This window comes from Primulina tabacum, chromosome 11 (genome assembly GCF_025594145.1).
Source record: "Primulina tabacum isolate GXHZ01 chromosome 11, ASM2559414v2, whole genome shotgun sequence".
Lineage (NCBI taxonomy): Eukaryota > Viridiplantae > Streptophyta > Magnoliopsida > Lamiales > Gesneriaceae > Primulina > Primulina tabacum.
The window spans coordinates 3,075,093-3,096,527 of NC_134560.1; the positions used below are offsets into that span (position 1 = coordinate 3,075,093).

Genomic DNA, 21,435 nt, shown 5'->3' on the forward strand with positions numbered 1-21,435 from the left:
TTGATTTTACCATTTAAATACTCAAATTCGATTATTCGAGGATTTCAAAATATATATTTTGAATTTAATATTGAGTTGTATTTGATGATGAGATTAGTGAATTAAAAATTTGATAAATAAATTGGTACAAATAGTACGTAATTCGATTCTACATGTACTTGATTTTATCCTTTTAAGACTCGATTTTGATTATTTTGGGATATACAAAATATATTTTCAAGTAATATTGAGTGACTTTTGATGTGTTATTTGTGAAGTTAAAATGTGACACCTAAATTGATATAAAAAGTATCTAATTCGAATCTATAAATACTTGATTTTACTCCATAAATACTAAAATTCAATTAACTTGCTATTTCAAAATATATAGTTTGAAGATAATATTGAATGTCATTTGATGATGACATTCGTGAAGTAAAAATGTGATACTTAAATTAATATAAATCATACATAATTCGAGTCCATAAATACTTGATTTTACCCTTTAAATACTCGAATTTGATTATTTGATGATATCAAAAAATATAGTTTGAAATTAATGTTTTTATATGGTATCATTCACGAGGTAAAAAAATATGATACATAAATCGATACAAGAAAAACATAATTCAAGTTATAAATAGTTCATTTACCTCCTAAATACTCATATCCGATTATTTGAGTGACATTTGATAATAAGATCGTGAAACAAAAATGTGATACTTAATTTAATAATAATAGTATCCAATTCGATTCCATGGATATTATTAAGTGGTATTTGGTAATAGTTACCAACAAAAGCTATTAACTTCAAACTATATTCTTTTTACATTCGTGAAGTAAAATGTGACACCTTAAAATATGACATATTACTTATTTGATAATGACATCCGTGAATTATAAATGTGATACCTAAAAATGTGACATTTAAAATGTTTAATTTGACATCCTCAAATAATCGGATATGAGTATTCATAGAGTAAAATCAACTATTTGTAACTCAAATTAGGTTTTCCATGTACCAATTTATGTATTACATTTTTTATCTCATGAATGACACCATAGAAAAATATTAATTTGAAACTATATTTTTGACACCATCAAATAATCAAATATGAGTTTTTAAAGGGTAAAATCAGGTATTTATGAACTACAATTATATATTATTTATATTAATTTAGGTATCACTTTTTTACTTCACAAATGTCATAATCAAATGCCACTCAATATTACCTTCAAACTATATATTTTGAAATAAAAAATTAATTGAACTTCAGTATTTATGAAGTAAAATCAAGTATTTATAGACTTGAATTATATACTTTTTATATCAATTTATTTATCACATTTTAACTTCACAAATAACACATCAAAAGTCACTCAATATTATTTGAAAATATATTTTTTATATCCCAAAATAATCAAAATTGATTCTTAAAAAGGTAAAATCAAGTATATGTGGAATCAAATTAGGTATTATTTATAGCAATTTTTTTATCGAATATTTAATCCACGAATCTAATCATCAAATACTACTCATTATTAAATTCAAACTATATATTTTAACATCCTCAAATAATCGAATTTGTGTATTTAAAAGGTAAAATCAAGTATTTGTAAACTCGAATTATGTCTTATTTGTATTAATTTAGGATCACATTTTTACTTCACGAATTCCATCATCAGTGCCACTCAATATTAACTTCAAAATATATTTTGACATCCCCAAATAATTGGATATGAGTATTTAGATAGTAAAATCATGTATTTTTAGACTCTAATTATATACTTTTTATATCAATTTAGGTTTCACATTTTAACTTCACAAATGACACAATCAAAAGTTACTTAATATTATTTGAAACTCATGTATTTTCTTAAACATTTGAAGTATTCAAATAGCCAAATCAAAGATTTGGAACCCCAAAATATGTACTTTATCGATCAAAACAAGTATTTTTTCTAATTTCATGATGAGTGAAAAATGTGTTTTTCCAAAAATTAGATAACATGATCTTAACGCATTTTCAATGAAAAGACCAACAATTAATGAATTTATGGTGATCTCTCGAAGATCCAGTGTTTTATTACATATTTGGAGTATTCAAATGGTCAAATAAAGCATCTGGAACTCAAAAATAGGTACTTGACAGGTCAAATAAATATTTATTCTTATTTCATGATAAGTGATGAACTATGTTTTTTTTTTTTGAAAAAAGAAAATGGCATGAATAAGTCATCCTGATGCATTTTTCATGAAAACTCTAAATGTATTTTCTTATACATTTAGAGTATTCAAAAAGCGAAATCAAATATCTGAAACTCTATAATAGGTACTTTGTATGTCAAAATAAGTATTTACTCTTATTTTCTGATAATTTAGAAAAAATATTTATTTAAAAAATATATCTTAGATGGAGAAGACCCATGAATTTTTTTTCAATAAAATAATATAAGGGCAAAAATGTAAATTTAGGTTTGTGGGGAGTTAAATTGAAGTAATGACATTGTCAGGTACTAATTCTTAAAAAATGTGACTACTCACTGAATCTCAATTCAAACTTGGATCGATGTATTTTTCACAAATTTATCATTATAAAAAACATAATTTAAAGATGATTAAAAAAAAACAAGACAAAACCTGTCGCATTTAATTTTCCAAGAAGCCAAACTCCGGTCCCTTGGGAAATTTAGTATTTTTTATTTATCATTATTTATATTATATTATTTAATTAGAAATACCATGTTTTTTCTCGATACTTTTCTCTCTGCGGAAACCGCAGGGGAAGAAGATCATTTACATACATTGGTGTATATATTTTCTAAGATCTGCTATTGATTTCAGTCGATTGATTATTAATTCTCTGCTGAAAGCTGTGAATTTTGGCTTAAATCGGCATTATTAAGGTCGATATTCTAGTTCCTCTTATTCTTGTATTGAAACGACCGATTTTATACTCCAAGTTAAAGTCGTTGTTCGCTTATTTTCTTGGTGATCTCTCTGTTTCTTTGGTATACAAGAATTGTATTTGTATGTGAATTTCGATGAAATATGTTGGGCCGTCACTTTAGAATCCCCCACTTCACCTAACTATTGTTATATATAGGAGTCCCATTGCATTTCAAGGTTACAGGCTGAATTTTAGATTTTTTTGTTAATTGGATCTCAAGGGTTGGTTTGGACTTACTGATTTTAGTTTATCATTGTTTTTCCAGATTTTACGAGCGTATAATAAATAGAAGAGTGAAATTCAGTTGGCCCACATTGCGATTTTTGCAAAATCATCAGGCTTAGGGTTGCCAGGGTTATTTGGTTGGAAACTTTGTTTTTTTGCTTTGAGTTTCCAAAGGGGGAAGGAAATTTGTGGAGACGTATGCATAATGGCTGATGCAGCTGCTCTTATAGAGGCCTCGGGATTCAGATTTTGTGATCTGGAGCTCATCGGAAGAGGTTCTTTCGGGGATGTGTACAAAGGGTAAGATTTTGAATTTACCTTTTTCATTCTGTTCCTTTCAAGTTTAATTGCAATGGAGTGACACATTCAGCTGGTGTTATTACGACATAATGCATTTATGAGGTTCTTGGCCTCATTCGAATGCAAAATTCCGTCAAACACTTGTAAAGTTATGAAGCTCGTGAATGTTTTAAGTTCATATGAGCTTGGAACATTTAACAACTTTTAACTTTTGCGAGGACCGAAAGAGAGTGTAGATCGGATCATTTAACCATAATCGTCAAAAGCGCAAGGTACATTAAAGCACTCAAGTGTCCCAGGGCTTCAAGCGCAATGCGCAAGCTCTACGGAAGTAAAATGCAATAAAATAAAGTATTCTAAAAAATAAAAATAAATTCAAACTTAAAAAAAAAAATGAAACATAAGCTATAAAATATTGAAATCATCATCACCTTTGTCTTTCAAATATCAAATATTAAAATGTCAGGTCAAAAGGCCAAGGTGTTGCAATTGGCAGAGGCGATGGGGGAAAAGATGGTAAACATAGGAGAAATCACACTTTAAAAGGCATTTCACCTATCAATTTATTTTTGTTTTTTTTTTAAATATGTTTTCCTCCGAAACACTCTTTAATGCGAAGCACAAGCAATGCGCTTCTTGCGCTTTTGACAATTTTGCATTTAACAGCTTTTGACTTTAATGACGACTGGAGGGGAGTGAAACTCTTGCTCACTCTACTTGCTTGTCAACATGTGGTTCACACAAAACAAAAACGAGTCTGTTGCTACAGATGATGTGATCAACAGTTATGGTGTCTAATTGCTTCAACAAGCATAGATTAGAAGTTAGAACTGAACTTTTTGGGATTTCCGATAATTTCTTTTGGCTTTCTCGTTATTAGTCAAAACAAGATAACTAAGTCAAAGAGCGAATGATAGATCTCCCGCTAATGTGCCAATGGCAAAGTGTCATTTTTCAAAACTGGATATTTATGTTTCAATACTGCCAACTCTTAGGTTTCAAAAAATTTTGGACTGCAAAATGCATGTGTAATGTATCAGGTTATCTGAAAGAAGTTTTCGATGTATTAATTTTCTCTGTTTTTTGGGATAATATTGTGATCCTTTCAAGTGTTCTGGTGGCGACAATTATTTGAATTTCTGTAATTAGGTTGTCAAATTGATTATTATAGTTCGCCATCATGTTAGAAACTGAACGTTTAACAAAGGGTAACATGCTATTATTGCCCATGTACTTGGCATGGTAGTTTTTTGAAAATTTTCTTCACGATGATTTCTTTGACAAAAAATTGGTTGAGATTTGGTCTGTAGATGATTAAATAGAATATGGTGCTGAATTGTAAAACGATTAAGTACGAGGTGTAAAGCCTAGTGGCTTAGTGATCTTTAAGAGTATATTTGTTTTATTGACATGTTAATTTGTTGACGTAGGCTCAAGCAAATCATATTTGGACTTCAGAGTTTTAATTCTTGTCCAACCTATGTAATTTACCAATGGCATAGTTGTGGGTACTTTACATTATAGAGGGTACTATATCTGATAATTACAAATGCATGTTTCTCGCGGGACCTTTGCATTTGACATTTGTTAAGTTACGCTAAGCTGCAATGTGAATCGCTTGAATGTATTGCAATTTTTTCTGAAGACAAAGTCTGCATATTTCTTTATAGATTTCCTCTTCTTGTGGTTGAACTAATATTAATGGCGGATTATTTGATGTTGACCATTTGAAAGTCGTCTATTTGGAAACTCACGAGTAGTATTCGAAATGGTGGGATATTTGGCCAAGTATGAGAAGCTAAGAAGCCCATGAGTGATCCATTACTTTTTTGTAGAGGTCCAATTACAAGATGCAAGTCTACCAGATTTAAAGTCTCTCTTAATGGAATAATTTAATAGTTGGAGGGCCAAGCAGGCAACATAGAATTGATCTTAATTACAAGCTCGATTCATATGGAATTTCCAAGCATAATCTTTATACATTTTGAATTGTTTGAAATTGACTGGAAATTGACCTTCATTGACCTCTAATCCAGCCAATTGGTGAGTAAAACAGACTTTGAATTTCCTTTCATTATTTTGTTCATGGATCATTCTGAGATCACATCAAACTTATCTTATATAGTGATAGTTTTGGCCATAGAATTAGGTAATACATGTTAAGATGTCAGGAGACAAGCAGGTGATAGGGTATGTGCTTTTGTCTCATTGCCTCCTACTGAATTATACTGATGCAAAGGGACACATAACACATCATGTGGAGGGGGAAAGCATCAGCTATGAATTGTGATGAAATGTCAATTTTAATTTTTGAAATTTCTTGCACCAAGTTTATCGTGATTTTTCTTTTATAAATTTTTAGCCACATTTAGTGTAACCTCTAATTAGAAATCTTGCAACTGTATGGTCTACCAATAAAATAAGATAAAAAAACCTTTGTTCTATAAAAGTTTGGTACAAGGGAAATTGGAGCGAGCCTTTTTCATTTTTCCTATCTGAAGTGAAATTTTCTGTTCATGTTGAAAAAGAGGGAAATTATCAACATGGCACAAGAATCAATGGAAAGAACCTAGTCTGTGATGTCCATTCTCTGAATTTTCTTTAAATGTGCTGTGGTTCGTAGTGACTTGGGCATTCTTTTGATTTTGTAGCAAATTGAGATGACGCTGAATCAATGGAATTTCAAAATTTTGCCTTTGCTTCTATCTGTGGTGGTAACTTGGTCTTGTTCTTGAGTTGTGGATTGTATATTGACTGCTTTAGTTTGTAGTTGATAAGAGTAAAAGTTAAGCGGGATATGTAAAACAGCATCTTGTTGGAATCAAGCAAAGTGAAGGATTGCAGCAATTATGAAGGCTCATTGATTTTTCATATAGTGAGGGTCTTGATTATTTTCTCAATTCAATTCCGTGGTTTCAAAGTGTAAGTGATTTGTTGCTTTTATTCCTTTTCAGGTTTGATAAGGAACTGAACAAAGAGGTTGCCCTAAAGGTCATTGATTTAGAAGAATCGTGAGTACAAATTGGACTTACATTTGCTCGTATAAGATGTTTGATGCGCCTTTTTTTTTAGTTTTATATTTTTGAGAGAATTAAAGTTCCTTATTTGAGATTTTATATTTTTTAGATTTCATTAGCAGGAGATGATCTGAATGTCACTTGTTGCATCCATCTGTTTGTTTAGCTTTCTTTCTCTGCCATCAAGAAAGAAAATTTGTCTGCACTTTCATGTGCCGTGTGGGGAGAAAAATACTGGGGTGGAGTGAAGTTTGTATTATAGGTATTTACTAGTTCTCAAAAGGATCAGGCAAATTTTTTTAATAAATGTGAATCTGCGAAGCATGAATTAGTGGGAGGAGTGTACTGGATCCCCTGAACACAGATGCAAATGACGCTAATGTTATTGTGTGAGTTGCGTGTGTTACTAGCTGTTGGGGTTCTACATTGGACATTGGAGACTGTACGATCTCTAAGATTTTGCTAGTTGAGATGATGCTAAGAGTCGGGCTATAAAGGTATTTGTTGAGCAGTTAGATGATGGTAGTATAAAATCCCGGATGCTCTATAAAGGGTGTTTCAGGTACTGCAATCAACATTTATCATGTGTTGAGAAACTTTTCCGAAAAGCTTCATCACTGGTTTTGTGTAACTGCTGTCAACTTTATGTACAACAGTAACTTAATCCCCGAGTTTGTATGCTTTGCGGGCATTATCAGGGTTCTCGTTTTAGTGTTGTTCTTTGAACTCTTGCCTAAGACAAGGTTTAAGTTTCATATATCATGGAGCAGCAAAATACACCAATTCACCGACCCTTCAAGAATTCAACATGTTGATGATTGAATATTTTTATTAAGTAATTGTCTTATTAATTCTTGTTTTAAGTCTTTCATTCCTGTTCTCCATGATGATTTTTTCCTGGAGTATCATCTATTTTCTTCTTCTCGTCCAGGGAAGACGAAATAGAGGACATCCAAAAGGTACCTTCGACATCTCTATAAGGGCTATGTTGATTGAAATTTTAACACTAATGAGTTGCCTTTTATTTCATTTTCTTTGTTGGCAGGAAATTGCTGTTCTTTCAGAATGTCGCTCTCCTTATATTACTGAGTATTATGGGTCTTTCCTGAATCACACTAAGCTGTGGATTATAATGGAATACATGGCTGGTGGTTCTGTTGCTGATCTGGTGAGTCGCTAACATGTTCTTTTATATTCTCCATTATTTTGTCTTCTGAAAGGTTTTCACTCCAGTTTAGATATGCCATACTGATTTAATGTTGGTAGGATGGAATGTTAGATGCCAAGTTGACTTATTGTAGTTAATCTGGGACCTTTTTTCTAAGTATCTATTTTCCATCGATGGATGGTCATATTTTTTGCATGCCCTCTTCTGAGAGAGGCATCCAATGGTATTGAACCTAAAAGCTGTAAACTCTATGAGGCTGTGATGAACAGCAGTCTCTATGCAGTGGTCAATTGGGTACTTACTACTTATATACAAGGCCTGCCACTTTATTTGCTTATACCATGCTTTTACTTTGTGTAGACCCTCTTAAGGTATGTGTATTTTATTTCCCTTAAATTTATAACCATGAAAATAGGAATGTAAATAGCCTCAGAAGGCACAGGATGTGTTCTAAACTGTAGCTTGAGTCATGAAAAAGGAATAACACACTATTCACTGTTCGCAGGATACTGATACTATTTTATTCCTCTGCAGATTCAGCCTAACCAGCCACTGGATGAAGTTTCGATTTCATGGATTCTTCGTGATTTGCTTCATGCAATTGAATATCTCCACAGTGAGGGGAAAATTCATCGAGATATTAAAGGTAGATTGGTAGGACCAATCACTTTGTTCGGACACGTTGGATCATTACCGTTTTTGAACATGTTAATTTTAAAAAGTCGTTTACTTGGACTGGATTTTTACAGGATTTCAGTGAATGGGTCATAAATTGACCAAGTTAAAATGTACATATCATCTTGTTGGATTACGTCTGATTCATTTCACCCCTATCTCTCGGTGATTTAACAATTTTTTTGTAATGGTCAGCCCGTCTTTTCTTGCTCCAGTCACATGACCATTTTCCACTTCGGCTCTAACTTAAGATTCTTGGGACCTATTACCCATTACTTCTGGAGGAAATCCTTCTTGTTCCAGTTTACCGCTCCTAATCATATGTCAGATGTGTTATACACCTGCACCCTTTTATTGTTTCCTAACCTATAAATTACCACATTAATGATGCGTACAGTATACCCTTCTATTGCTTCCAATCTGTCTTCAATTTTTGTATGAGTGTCTTTCCTTCTCATAATTGTATTTGAATCTTATTAAGTCCTTTCCCATCATATATGAATTTTTCTAATGATAAGTTTTATAAAACATTTTGACAGCGGCAAACATTTTATTGACAGAGAATGGTGATGTCAAGGTATCATCCATGGTTCCGAAAAATTTGAAATGCTTCTATTGTATATTGGTCTTCTAACTTATCGGTTAATGTAAATGCACTAAGTTGATTTGCCTTTTTATATGAATAGGTTGCAGATTTTGGTGTTTCTGCTCAATTGACAAGGACAATTTCGCGAAGAAAGGTGTCGGTTTCTTAATTTTAGTTTTTTTCTTCTTCTTCTTGAAATATGGTCATTGTGATGATCTAACCTTTTATTTTGTTACATATGAACTTTTTTACCCTATATATGTTCCCAAGTTGCTCTCCTTGGCTCTATGAATATATGATCCCTTTAAGAGTGAGCCTTATTGTCTTGATATCGAATAGTAGAATCTGACAAAAGATGTCAAGTTCAACTTTTCATCGTTCAATTATACACTTTCTTGATAGAAATTAAAATAGAAAAATTAAGAGTAAAAAGATTACATGCGTTCAGTTTCCCATAAAAGGTTCACGAAACAACTTATGCCAACCTAAGATCCTAAACTATGAAATTGTTAATTTGTTGCTTGATTGACCTATTCAATAAGTATGACACCAAAATTATTCAATGTTTCTGTTTTTCAATATTGAAGTTGAGAAAAGGATAAAACGTCTCTACTTTAGAGATAAGATGATACTCGAAGCATGATTTTTTCATCTCTATGTTTGTTTTCTATTTCACATTTCATTGTGATACAATTAGAATCCAAATCATACTACATCAAGCAAGATTACATTTCTCTAAAATATTATGTTTCTATTATTAATTTGGTTTAAATAAATTGGAATATTTGAATGTTTCTTTTCCTATTTTAGGCGGGATAATAGATTCTTATAATATGATTCGGATCACAATTTTAACAGCAATCTTGCTCACTGCAATTCTTAGTGCAATCTAGATTGTTCTCGATTTTAAGATTGGGCCTAAAATTTTCACGGTGAGCATGATGAATGACTATGTTGACGTGAACTCCACCTCATTAATGTGCCACACGATTTGTATGCTTTGACTGGTACTGCTATTGACAGCATCGAGTGACCACTCACCATATTACCACATCTCTATCAACATGCCATTATATTTTTTTCATTCCCGCAAAACCACGAAAATGTAGTCCTTATTCCTACATTCTTTTTTTACTCAAGGACCGGTTGACCCTCTATCTGATGTAACTAATAATGTTGCAGACATTTGTAGGAACACCATTTTGGATGGCTCCAGAGGTCATTCAGAACTCCGAAGGATACAACGAGAAGGTATACTCATGTCAACCATAACTTTTCCCTAACCCTGTTATGTGAGTTTTATAACTTCAATTATATTTTTTTGGACACAATTTCGTGCTATACTTCTTTCCTTGTTATTGTAATGTGGGAAACTTTGGCTTCAAGCAGGCCGATATTTGGTCTTTAGGGATAACGGCAATCGAGATGGCAAAAGGAGAACCTCCACTTGCGGATCTCCATCCTATGAGAGTGCTTTTTATCATTCCTAGAGAAAACCCTCCACAGCTAGACGAACACTTTTCTCGTCCACTTAAAGAATTTGTTGCCCTATGTCTGAAGAAGAATCCAGCAGAGGTAGCTTCTTTTACCCCTGTCTCTTTCCCTCCCAGATCTCTATCTATGTGTTTGTGACTGTGGTGGGAGAACTTACAATTTTAGGAGATTACTGTTGTGAAATCATGGTAATCGACTTATGCCTTCAAAACAGATCAGTCTGTCTCCTTGAACAATTTAAGATTTTTCAGAATGTCTAAGTTTGCATTTTGATGAATAGATTTGAATTTCATGGATTTCAAATATATTTTTATTATTAACAATGAAACAATAGATGTAATCTTAAATTCATATATTATTTATGTACACATTAGTTACACAAAGTAGAATGAATTTCAAATACATTCATTATCCGATATTCCGATTAACTTAAAATTCATCATAATTAACATGAAATACTATATAAACAAACATGAGTGAATTTGAAGTTTACAGTTTTTCTTATCTAAAACTACAAAATACATTTGAAATATATGGATTTAAAATCCATCATTCCAAATACAACCGTAAAGGAACTTACTATGTTTACTTTATACTTTTTGGGAATGTCCTATTCATTTGAATAGCCATGGTTCTCATGGGTGTTCCAAGTTTTCCTATCCTGGGTGGTTTTTTCGCTTCAAGAAGAAATCGAATCTGGTAATTGTAAAAATTGACCTGGGATTATCATGGCATCCATGAAATGCTGCATCTATTCATTGTGTGCTTACAACATGTGGAGGAAAGTTCTCTAACACATGATCATTGCTCACTACAACAAATTGGTTTTGTCAGGAAGAGATTTACTGCTGCCTGTTAATGAATAAATTTCTTTTAACTATCTGAATATCTCACTAAGTGTAATCCTACCACTTGTCTGTTAGATTCTTTCTTGAACTAGATATTTTGTCGTGGAAGTTGACAGTTATTTTTTCATCTCTATCTAATATTCAATAACAAACTGATCAGTCTCTAGGAATTTCTGCCTTCTTCACTAGTCTTGATCGTCAATGGATCTATATAGCAGTCTTTGATCACTTGTCACTTGTGGATGCTTGGTAGTTTCTTTGCCTAAAGGGTATTATGAGGGGAGAAAAACAAAACAGAAACAGATGCTAATCTCCTATTTCTTTTTTGTGCTTGTTTCTCGTATCAGATTGGATTTGACATTTTAACATGAACTCTCACTCTCTCTTTAGCTGTATGGTTCATTAAGCCTATAGTTTGAGACCCTTCTTTACCTGTTTATTTGCTCTTGGTATCCTTGATCAATCTAACACTGCTGACTAAATTTGGTCGTCGGTTTGGTTGTGGTGATGACTTTCTTGTCCATCTTTGAAACTCTCTGGTCGAGAACTGTTTCATTTGCCTTTGATGCTGTTTTGTGTCTATAGCTCTGTTGTGTTCATTCTTTTTTTCTCTCTTTCAGAGGACAAGTGCCAAGGAACTACTGAAACACCGATTTATCAGAAATGCTAGGAGGAGCCCGAAGCTTTTGGATAGAATCAGGTATATTGATCTCTTTTGTCTGGACGCAGTTTTTCTTTAATAAAATGTAAGGTGTCTAAACAAAGTGTGGGCTTGCTGTTCTTTCACTAAAGAAAATACTGAATTACATTTGTCAATGAATTAAATCATAAATGGTGGATTTAAATTTGGTGGAACGTGCAACTACAATTGGTGCTATTTGATAACACCAGAAAACTATAGACATGGGCCAAGATCCTTTCATTAACTTCCAAATTTCGCAATGTTTTTTCAGTGATATATGAACTCGAAATTCTTTACTATGTAGAGACCGTCCTAGGTTTCAAATAGATGGAGAGACTCCTAAAAATGGTCCAACTATGTCAGAGGAGGCTTCTGGAACTTTGAAGATGGTTAGAGATTCCGGATTTGAAGACACAGTGCGTGCCAGGTCAGTTGAAAGTGTTAATATCATTTATATACCTCTTTGTTGTGCTGATTGTTGTTAAATTACAGTAGTCAGGCATGGGGTGTAAGAAATACTGGATGGGATTTTAGTATTGGTGGATCAACGAGCACTGGAACTATTCGGAGTGCAGTAAAACCACCTCAAGTGAGAGATAGGAAAACTGAGGCCCCATTAACTCAATCTTCTAGAAAAATCTCAGACAGTAGCAATCAGCGGGCTACTCCTTCTGGAAGTATTCTTCATTCATCAGTGGAGGTCTCCGTGGAGAAAGATACTAACCATCTCAGGAAACAAGAAAACTATCTTGAAGAAGTATGACATTTCTATCCCTTTCTGTAGATCATATGCTTTTTTAGGTTCTTTATTGCTTATTGTTAAACTTGGTCTAAAGCTGAAGAGCTGGATACTTCAATTTACTTAGGCTTGATCTAAATGTTCATGGCATTTAAACAAACTATATCATAAAATTTAGGTATGTTCTATAATAAGTATTGTATCCCATCTGAGCAACATCTGATAACAAACTCTTGCACTCAGCAGAACGTCACTCTGATACTCATGGGTGGGGTTGACCTATGCTTTTTATATTAAGATTTAGGACGAGCATTAAGATTAATCAATCAAGTTTTCTAATGCACCTTTTCACCTGCGACGTTTCATTAGGACGGAGATTATGCATTGATGGCATGTTGACGTTAGTTGTTTGAACCTTAGTCTCCTCGTTTCAAGATTTCACCAAATAGTTATGATCAATGCCATCCAAGACTCTGTTATATTTCCAACAGGATCCCGTTATTCTCCAATTTATTATTTTCTCCTTGCAGGATGATGTAAGCGGCACAGGAACTGTCGTTGTACGATCTCCTAGGGGAAAACAGATGTCCTCTATGTTCAGCAACCAAAGTTCCTTGGTTTGATTACGGATTAGTTGAGCTTACATAAGTAATTATTTTCTGTTGCTTCACTCATCTAAATCAAGGCTTCTGTGTTTTTTTTAAAATTTCCAGTCTAGCAGCACTTATGCCTCCACTGAAGACACTTCCATCAGTGGCACTGTCGTTTATCGTGGTCAACATGATGAGTTAGATTCTCCTCGAACTCCAAAATCTAGACTGGGGCTTCAAGAGAGAACTTTTAGTGCGGTTCTTGAAGATAGTGAGATAAACCTTGCCGAGGTTCACAGACTTTGATTAATTTTGAACTATCTTATTGTCATTAACCATGTTGGAGTAAAGGTTTGATGTAGATATTCTCACCTACAAAGGGTATATTCCTGGCAGACTAATGGAGATCCATAGTCACATACTATATAGGAAAATCATAAACGTCTCTTTGTAATTTTAGTCCTCGATGTCTTCAAAATTCAATTTTAGTTAACTATCAATGTTTTTTTTTCCATTTTAGTCCTTTTTTCCAACGTGTTATCAATGCAACTCTGGCATGAAGCTAATGTGCTCCCATGAAAGAACTAAAATTGTCATAAATTGAAAGACATTATATTGACTGAATTTTGACAACGTAAACGATCAAATTTGGAAAGAAACAAACATATAGAACGAAAACTGCAATTTTCTCCATCTTTTAAATTGTATCATTTATAAGTGATATAGTAGTATAGAAGTAAAAAATGGCTTTCATTATGTTGATCGAATCAGTGTTTTCTATCTTAGCCTTAAACTGCTATTTTATTCAGGCCAAGGCTGCAATGCAAGGAGGAAGAAAAGGCAACCTTAGAGATAGATCTGCATTGAGCAAGGTCAACAGAGATGTGCAAGAGAGCAGAAAAATGTCAAAACCAACAACAAGCTCTGATTCATCGGGGCAAGTATTTTTCTCGATCATATGCAGCTTCTTGAATATGAGGGTCGCCTGGAAAATTTCCTCTCGGATAAGTTCATTTTTCCTGCATAATTTTCTAAGTTCTATTTACTGTAACGAAACCTAAAATTTCCTGTCCAGACATTCACGCGATTATTTTGATGCACAAAAAGCATTTACAAGATCACACCATTCAAGCGACGACGAAGACAATTCCAGGAGTTCTGCAGCAGCTTTGTCTGCCCCATTATCAGTCCTTTTAATACCTGCACTTAAAGATGTAAGCAACGAGATTATTAGTAGTTGTTGTTTCTCGACTTTCCTTCCTGAAGTGATTTTGTCTCACTGTTATCTTACCTCATCACATGCAAGTTTCGCGTTACTGTACTATGTTCAATTGAAAATATAGCTATGAAAGGATTTGGTCATAATGTTTATATAGAAGCTGATGATGGAAAAAGGCATTTCAAGATAGTGCTAAGCTCCTGACGGCTGAGAGGTTTCAAGCAGTTCTGGTTGACATGGACTTGGGATGGTCAAATATTAGAATATCCTGGCATGCATCTCATGAACATGGTGATGATTTGGGAAACGAGGCTTTCTCAAATAATACAATGAATAGCTAGGCCCCTGTTGCCGAGGGCTTTGCATTTTTATTTTAGCTTGGTTTGGGAACTTAATTCAGAAAATTTTCATAAGCAGCTCTTCATGCAGCTGCTGGCTCAATTAAAAGCCTGATAGATGATAAGACTTCTGGGAGAGGCTTTATTTACCCTTGCAACAAGATTGGATTAACAGGCTCGAAAGATTTCAATCTATGAATAACATGCACGGTTAAATTAGTATTTGCATGGTAAAACCGATTTGAAATTTGTTTAAGCATTACTTAGGGTGCTGCAGAGGACATACTGTAGGATAGGGCAATGGATGATGCAGTGATAGAAATCAAGCAAAAGCTGCTCAAAAGGGTGCAAAGTTGTTTTTAAGTATTGATTCATACTTAATAAATTCTTTTCCAACATGATAAGGTATTGCGAAGTTAGAAATGTTATATATGCTGGAAACAAGTCACTTTTCCAGCACTTCCATTTTGTATGTGTGTATCTGCATCCTGTGCTGATCTGATGAATTTACCCTCCTATTCTCCTAATTTAGAAATTGTATTTTGAGTGAATATTGTATTAAGACTCTCACTCCATATCTTCTGATTTTGTTGACCCTGTAAACTGCAAATCACTTACTTTCAACTTATTTAAGATGCAGTGACATATTGTTGAATTATAAACCATGGTTTCCCCTTTTAGTCCATAAGTCAAGATCCCTTTTTCCTGATTCTTAAATTCATGGCCGTTGCTTTATTTTTAACTTTCTTATTCCAGAGAAGTCAGTCCTCAAAAGTCATGTTTCTTGTGTAGTTGTGTCCATGTATCCAAGAGAAGTGTTGATTCATCGCTGTCAGTCCTCAAAGTCACGTTTCTTGTTCCCTTGAATCCAACAATTTTCTTACCATTTTATAGGAAACACTTCTCTCTGCGAAACAATTGATTATGTTCCTCCATATAACTCTCTTTGTCGCATTTATGTACAACGTAGGTAATCACTGATGATCCAGGAGGATCAATCTTCCTGAAAGTATCAAATTCTTTAATGGACATGGAACATGTTAAGCCTGGGTCTTCCGAACTACTTGTCACCAAGCTACTTCAGCGATTGTCTAGGTTTATTTATATTTTAACTTCTAAATTGTCATTTTTGAACATATTAGACTTGTGATATAGCATTCATCATATTATTCATTCTGAATTATAATTAATTTTCTAGTTCAAAAGAGAGTTCTCTGAAAGACCTGCAAGAGCTGTCAGCTCGGATATTTGGGAAGGGCAATGTCGAAACACCGTCTACCAGTACAGAAGGCGATAGCAAGAAAAAGCAACAGAGTAAGGAGCTTCCCTCAAATGCCAACATGAGCCCACTTGCAAGGTTTTTGCTCTCGAGGTTTGTCATTTCTTACCTTGCATTTACATGTTACAAGCAAAATTCACGTGTATTGCAGATTCAGCTATAAATAAAAAATTTATAATTTGTTACACGATAAATTGATGAGATACAGAATAATTTTTTTTTTGTGATAATTGACATAATTATCTTTTTTTCCCTTTTTTTTAAAGCAATGATAAAATTAGAATTAAATGTATTTCTTTTTGTTACCATCGATAAGTAATTTTATATTCTCTCCTAACCACTAATAATTAATTTTTAAACCTTTTTCTTTGTTTTATTCTTGGTTGCTGCTATAAAAAAAATTGCTAACGTATATGATGTTCAAAATTTTAGAAAAAGATAATCTAAGGGGATGTGACAAATATAGAAAACGAATTTACTTTTAATGAAAATTGGGTGTTTAAAATAGACATGTTATTTATGAACATTAATATTTTTGTTGCATTGGAAAAATTACAAAATGTGTTTAACATTTTCTTCCAGAAATTGTGTATCACGTGAACCGACATGTTAGCACCTGAAGTGTTTAAAATAAAACAGCGGCAATAACGTGAATTTTGTTTAATGTTTTTATTCTTGGCTAAGTATTAATTATTTACATTGTTCATGAATGTCAAGATTTTTAATTTTTTTGTTAAATAAATTTTAAGCAAGTTGTCATAATGTTATGAATATGAAAAATATTGACTCACTCTTAAAAAGGTATATTGGCTTGCTTAATATGGTTTGTTAGTTTTAAATGTAATGGAATTAGTTTGTTTTTTCCTCAATATGATTTCGAAAGGCGAAATACTATCAGACCGCTTATTTGTTACCCAATGAAAAAACTTATTAGGATTCCTGAATTGAAGTTACACGTTATGTAAGTATTGGAACCGAAGTGTTAAGATAGTGTTAGTTGCGAAGCGGTAAGAGAGGAATGATTGCCCAATTACTCGAGCATAGAAAAGATGAATAGTATATAGAAAATATATAGCAACGAAAATTACGCCCGCAAACCACTGATCACAGTGATTGGAAATCACATGTATATTCATTAGTGTCGATACACAAAAAATATCACTTAGTTAATGTATGACAGTCGGCCTGATTGGATTTTCAATCGACTTGGGTATTGCACCTCTGAAGAAGTTTCTTCAACTCTTGGTTCTGAAATGGAAGGTTTGTATGTTATCAGTTTGTCCACATCGCTGCGTCGATAAACTAGTTATTAGAAAACTAGCCGTCTGTTTTGGATAGAACATTTGATTTGCTTTCTGCCAACATAGCTGGGCAATTCTGTTCTGCTTCTGGAAAGTACACCTTTGTTCAATGAAGAATGCCACATTTGTTTAAAAGAAACAAATATTTCCTAATTCGGAAAACTTTATCTCATTCACTTTTACACTTCTATGATAAAAATAAAATAAAAATGCATATATACATGTATATTTAACAACAGAATGCTATAGCCCATTTTATCCATGGAATTCCATTATTTTGTATCTCTTTTTTGTTAACAATTATCTCCCGTATTCTAATTTATACATATTAACCACTCTACATGCAGATGGCAAGGCCATGCTTCCCGAGATCTAAATACTTGAAAGACGAGGTCAGGATCATATTTTTTGGTGGATTCCTGCCTTGTTTTTTAGAGTTACATGTACATATCATTCAAGGAAAGCTGTAAGTTCGCCTCGGTCATTTTTGTTGGCTATTTTGTTTTTGCGATTTTCATGTTCTTTTATGCCTCTGGTACAAGACATCGATCATAATTAGTTTAAAATTGGTTATTTATTGCAAGAGTGGAAGAAGCGTATTGTATGCATCAAGATGTTTGTGATAGGAATTTGATTGTTACCAATCAAAGAACATTTCTTGCGCTTGTTTTTTATTTTATTTATTTTAAAAGAAACTTTCTTGAGTTTTGATTATTAACTCACCAATTTATCGATCAGCTTTGCACCCTATGAGCTGTGTGATTATAACCATTTCTCCTGACTGCATTTTTCCTGTAAATTTGATCGGCGAGAGATCTTCACAAGATTTTTATCTCTTTTCTCAATTTCTTTGTACGATGTTTTGAAAAGTGAGATGATGCAAGCTTAAGCTTTTAAACCATGTCGGTTCAGAATATATATATATATACATGCCGCGAGTTTAAACATGCCGCGAGTTCAATCTACACATATGGATCACTATTAAATTTAATGTAAAGCAGGATGTGAAAGTGGTTCAAAGAAAAGCAACAATGGAAGATTGTGCTTGCATAAGTGGTTCAAAGAAAAGCAAGCACTAGTTATAATATTTTATGTTCTCGTTTCTTAGCTGTGAAAACGAGCACTCTCCTTGGTGTTCTGCATCCATTTTTCTAGTGTCATAAAAATTGAATTAGGTAATTATGCAAACGATATTGTATAACAGACGACAGTTTTCAGCTGGCTTCAAGAGAAGCTCTCACGATCTCAATATTCCTGAGAGGCCAACATCTAATGCAGATTGCTCTAAAAAAGGTAATTTTGATGGTACAAGTACATGAACATTTAACATGCTTCTGGCATCCTAAATAGCAGAACAAAAATCTATGTATCTTTGGTCTCACTCGTAGTGGATTGAGCATCAGCATTCAATTCTGAGTCTACTCCATCTGTAATACTCACCCTGGTCCCAGAAAAAAAAAAAAGAGAGAAACTGTGTCAAACCAGGGGATTTCAGGTGTTAATTCAGTTGAGAGAGCAAATGTGGTAGTAGACCTGGTCACGAGCCGGTCTAGGTTTGACCCGGCTGGTTAGAGTTGGGAAAATCCCGACCCTTAACCGTAGCTGTCATACAGAAGCACGGGTCTGAATCGTTGGGTCCGGTCCGGTTCAACCCAATTTTTAACGAGTTTTGTAATTTTTATGATCAATAGGTTTTTTTTTTAAAAAAAGTAATTTTGTTGGATGAAAGATTCAACCTGAATCGTTATCGACATTAAACACTTTTAATTATTAGGTCCAAAAACTTGAACAGTTATATTATATATATTAAATAAAACTTTTAAAAAAATCCAATATTAAATTTGATGTCTCCAATCTTTTTTGTCGATTTTTTTTATTATCGCAAAAAATACTACCAACCCGGCCAGCCCGCATACTATTTTCTATTTTATTTTTTTGCATTATCGCAAAAAATGTCTCCAATCTTTCACATGCTATTTTCTATTTTATTTTTTAAAAAAAATAAAAAAAAATATTACCAACCCGGCCAGCCCGCATACAGACAATTATCGTCACAGTCACGGATCAAACTCACTGATTGGTTGACCGGCATGTTGACCACGTGCTAGGTCCGGTTCGGTTCCGGGTCAAACCCAAACCTATGTGGTAGTGTGGAACAAATTGTACGGATAGAAAACAACCTTTCAAGAACAAATTTTCCTTCTTTACATCTCTGGGTCTCGTGATCTACAGCTTCCTGGAAAGGTTTAGACGAAATCTGAATTAATCCAATGCGTGGTGAAAACTGTAAGAGGTGCAAATAAAAGAAAATAGTGCGAGAGACTACGTATTTCCACCCAAGAATTTGTCCGCAACAGCAACATGATATATCTGCCACTGTATGCATTCCGGAAATCATCATCCTCTTCTCACGAGCTCCGACATTGATGTTCACTCTGGGAGCAAAATTTGCAGCTTGGGTTAACCACTTGTGGCAAACTGCCATCACATGTAACAATCTTACTCGAGAGCACAAGTAGTTGTCTATCCACCGCATCAAATTCATCATTCATAACAAAACCTCAAGTTACACACCAAACACACGTATCATCTCCAGTTCAAAGAAGTTCCCAGGTTTCAAGATTTTTTTAACTAAATGGTTCTTGATTGTAAACCGGAGTTTTCATCCCCTGGCCACAGGAACTTACACAATATTGAAAAGGTATGCCCGTCCCCGGCTGGTATAAAACGCCTGCAACAATACTAGATACTGTCAAAAAGAAAGTGTAGATGAGAATTTCTTCAAGAAATACATAAAAATGGACCCGGGTGACAATATCAGTAGCCAAAGCCAAATGGGTCTTGCAAGATTTGCATTTGTAACTTCTCCTTCCAACTCAATTGTCTCCGGCCTCTTATTCATGTCACCCGATATTGGACTTCTTCTAGCCACTTTATTCGAAGAATATTGACTCCACCATGATTAGTAGTATGCACTACTTTATTCTTGATTTGATGCCATAATGTTTTCACAGGAAACAGACAAAACCTCTTTCTTTTCTCCGACGACAAAATAAAAGCTTCGATCAATACAATATCTCTGCGTGTGTGCCCCCCACGATGAATGAGTTGAGGAGATAGGGACAAAAGTTTTCAAGAATAAAAAAACCCATAGAAACTAACGACAATATTTCTCGTGATTATTTCTAACTTTTTTTTAAGTGATCGAGAAACATTAAATAGTCAGGGACGGGGACCTGACTAGATATCTACAATCAAATAAATTATTTTTTTTAGGTTTTAGTAGGATCCGAAGATTTTTGTTTGCGAAATGATTTGAGAGAGAGATTTCAAATGACTTCGAATACATCAATTCGAAGAAGCAAAATAATTTTGGATTGGTAAGTTTATGTACTAGGTTAATAATGGAATATGTTACTTGGTTCGAGTGGATGGTCCTAGGCGTAAGTACTACAACTTCGGATAATCAATGTTATCCGAATTTGTTTTAAAAGTTGGCTATTTTCAAAGAAAGGTGTCGAGTGATTTCTAGGCCACGCACTCGGATGAAGCCTTCTATATATATTGTCAATCATTTCGGGGTACTTTGAACATTTGATTATGTCAAACAAATGAAGAAGTCGAAATTAAAAAGAACTGCCCCCACCACTCCCAAAAACTGTACGTGGTGTACATGGAAAATTGTTTTTTTTTTTTGGGGTATATTTGCGTTAGCTTTTTTTATTCGAAAATTGTATTAGAAAATAAAATATATATTTAATTTCATGTTCTAGAAGACAATTTTTTTTATATACATATCGTGTTACGTAGTTGCATTGTTGTGTCATATATTTAGTTTTATGGGGTTGAATATTTTGAAATCTTATGGTATATTATATTTTCTCGAGACTTTTACAAATTCTGAATCTCGGGATATACATACATATATATATATATATATGAAAATCTGCAAAGATTTGATATTATTCACAATGAAATTCCAAAAAACTTGCACTGATATGGAAGTTGGCGTGCCGCAGTTAAATCCGTGCAATGGATAGTCTC

General features: G+C 33.5%; 1 protein-coding gene and 1 long non-coding RNA gene across 3 annotated transcripts; one reads left to right on the forward strand and one right to left on the reverse strand.

Annotated features, from left to right (window-relative positions):
* The first annotated feature begins 2,719 nt into the window (after positions 1–2,719).
* Positions 2,720–18,056, forward strand: LOC142517637 (uncharacterized). Of its 2 annotated transcripts, none has more exons than XM_075619965.1 (20): positions 2,720–2,886; positions 3,196–3,455; positions 6,410–6,466; positions 7,404–7,431; positions 7,518–7,640; positions 8,175–8,286; positions 8,855–8,892; positions 9,002–9,055; positions 10,084–10,152; positions 10,291–10,476; positions 11,864–11,943; positions 12,230–12,352; positions 12,418–12,682; positions 13,195–13,281; positions 13,378–13,545; positions 14,064–14,191; positions 14,330–14,468; positions 15,782–15,906; positions 16,010–16,183; positions 17,739–18,056. In XM_075619965.1, the coding sequence occupies exons 2-20, from the start codon at positions 3,361–3,363 to the stop codon at positions 17,773–17,775; spliced, it is 2,088 nt and encodes a 695-aa protein (XP_075476080.1). In that variant the 5' UTR covers positions 2,720–2,886; positions 3,196–3,360; the 3' UTR covers positions 17,776–18,056. The 2 variants fall into 2 exon arrangements, with proteins under 2 accessions (XP_075476080.1, XP_075476081.1); XM_075619966.1 differs by having other exon boundaries at positions 12,421–12,682.
* Positions 18,057–18,646: 590 nt separating this feature from the next.
* LOC142517638 (uncharacterized) lies at positions 18,647–20,483 on the reverse strand. The gene is made up of 4 exons (XR_012813346.1): positions 20,079–20,483; positions 19,718–19,826; positions 19,572–19,627; positions 18,647–18,832 (listed from the first exon to the last, which is right to left on the reverse strand). It is a non-coding gene; the product is annotated as an uncharacterized LOC142517638 (long non-coding RNA).
* Between the last annotated feature and the right edge of the window lie 952 nt (positions 20,484–21,435).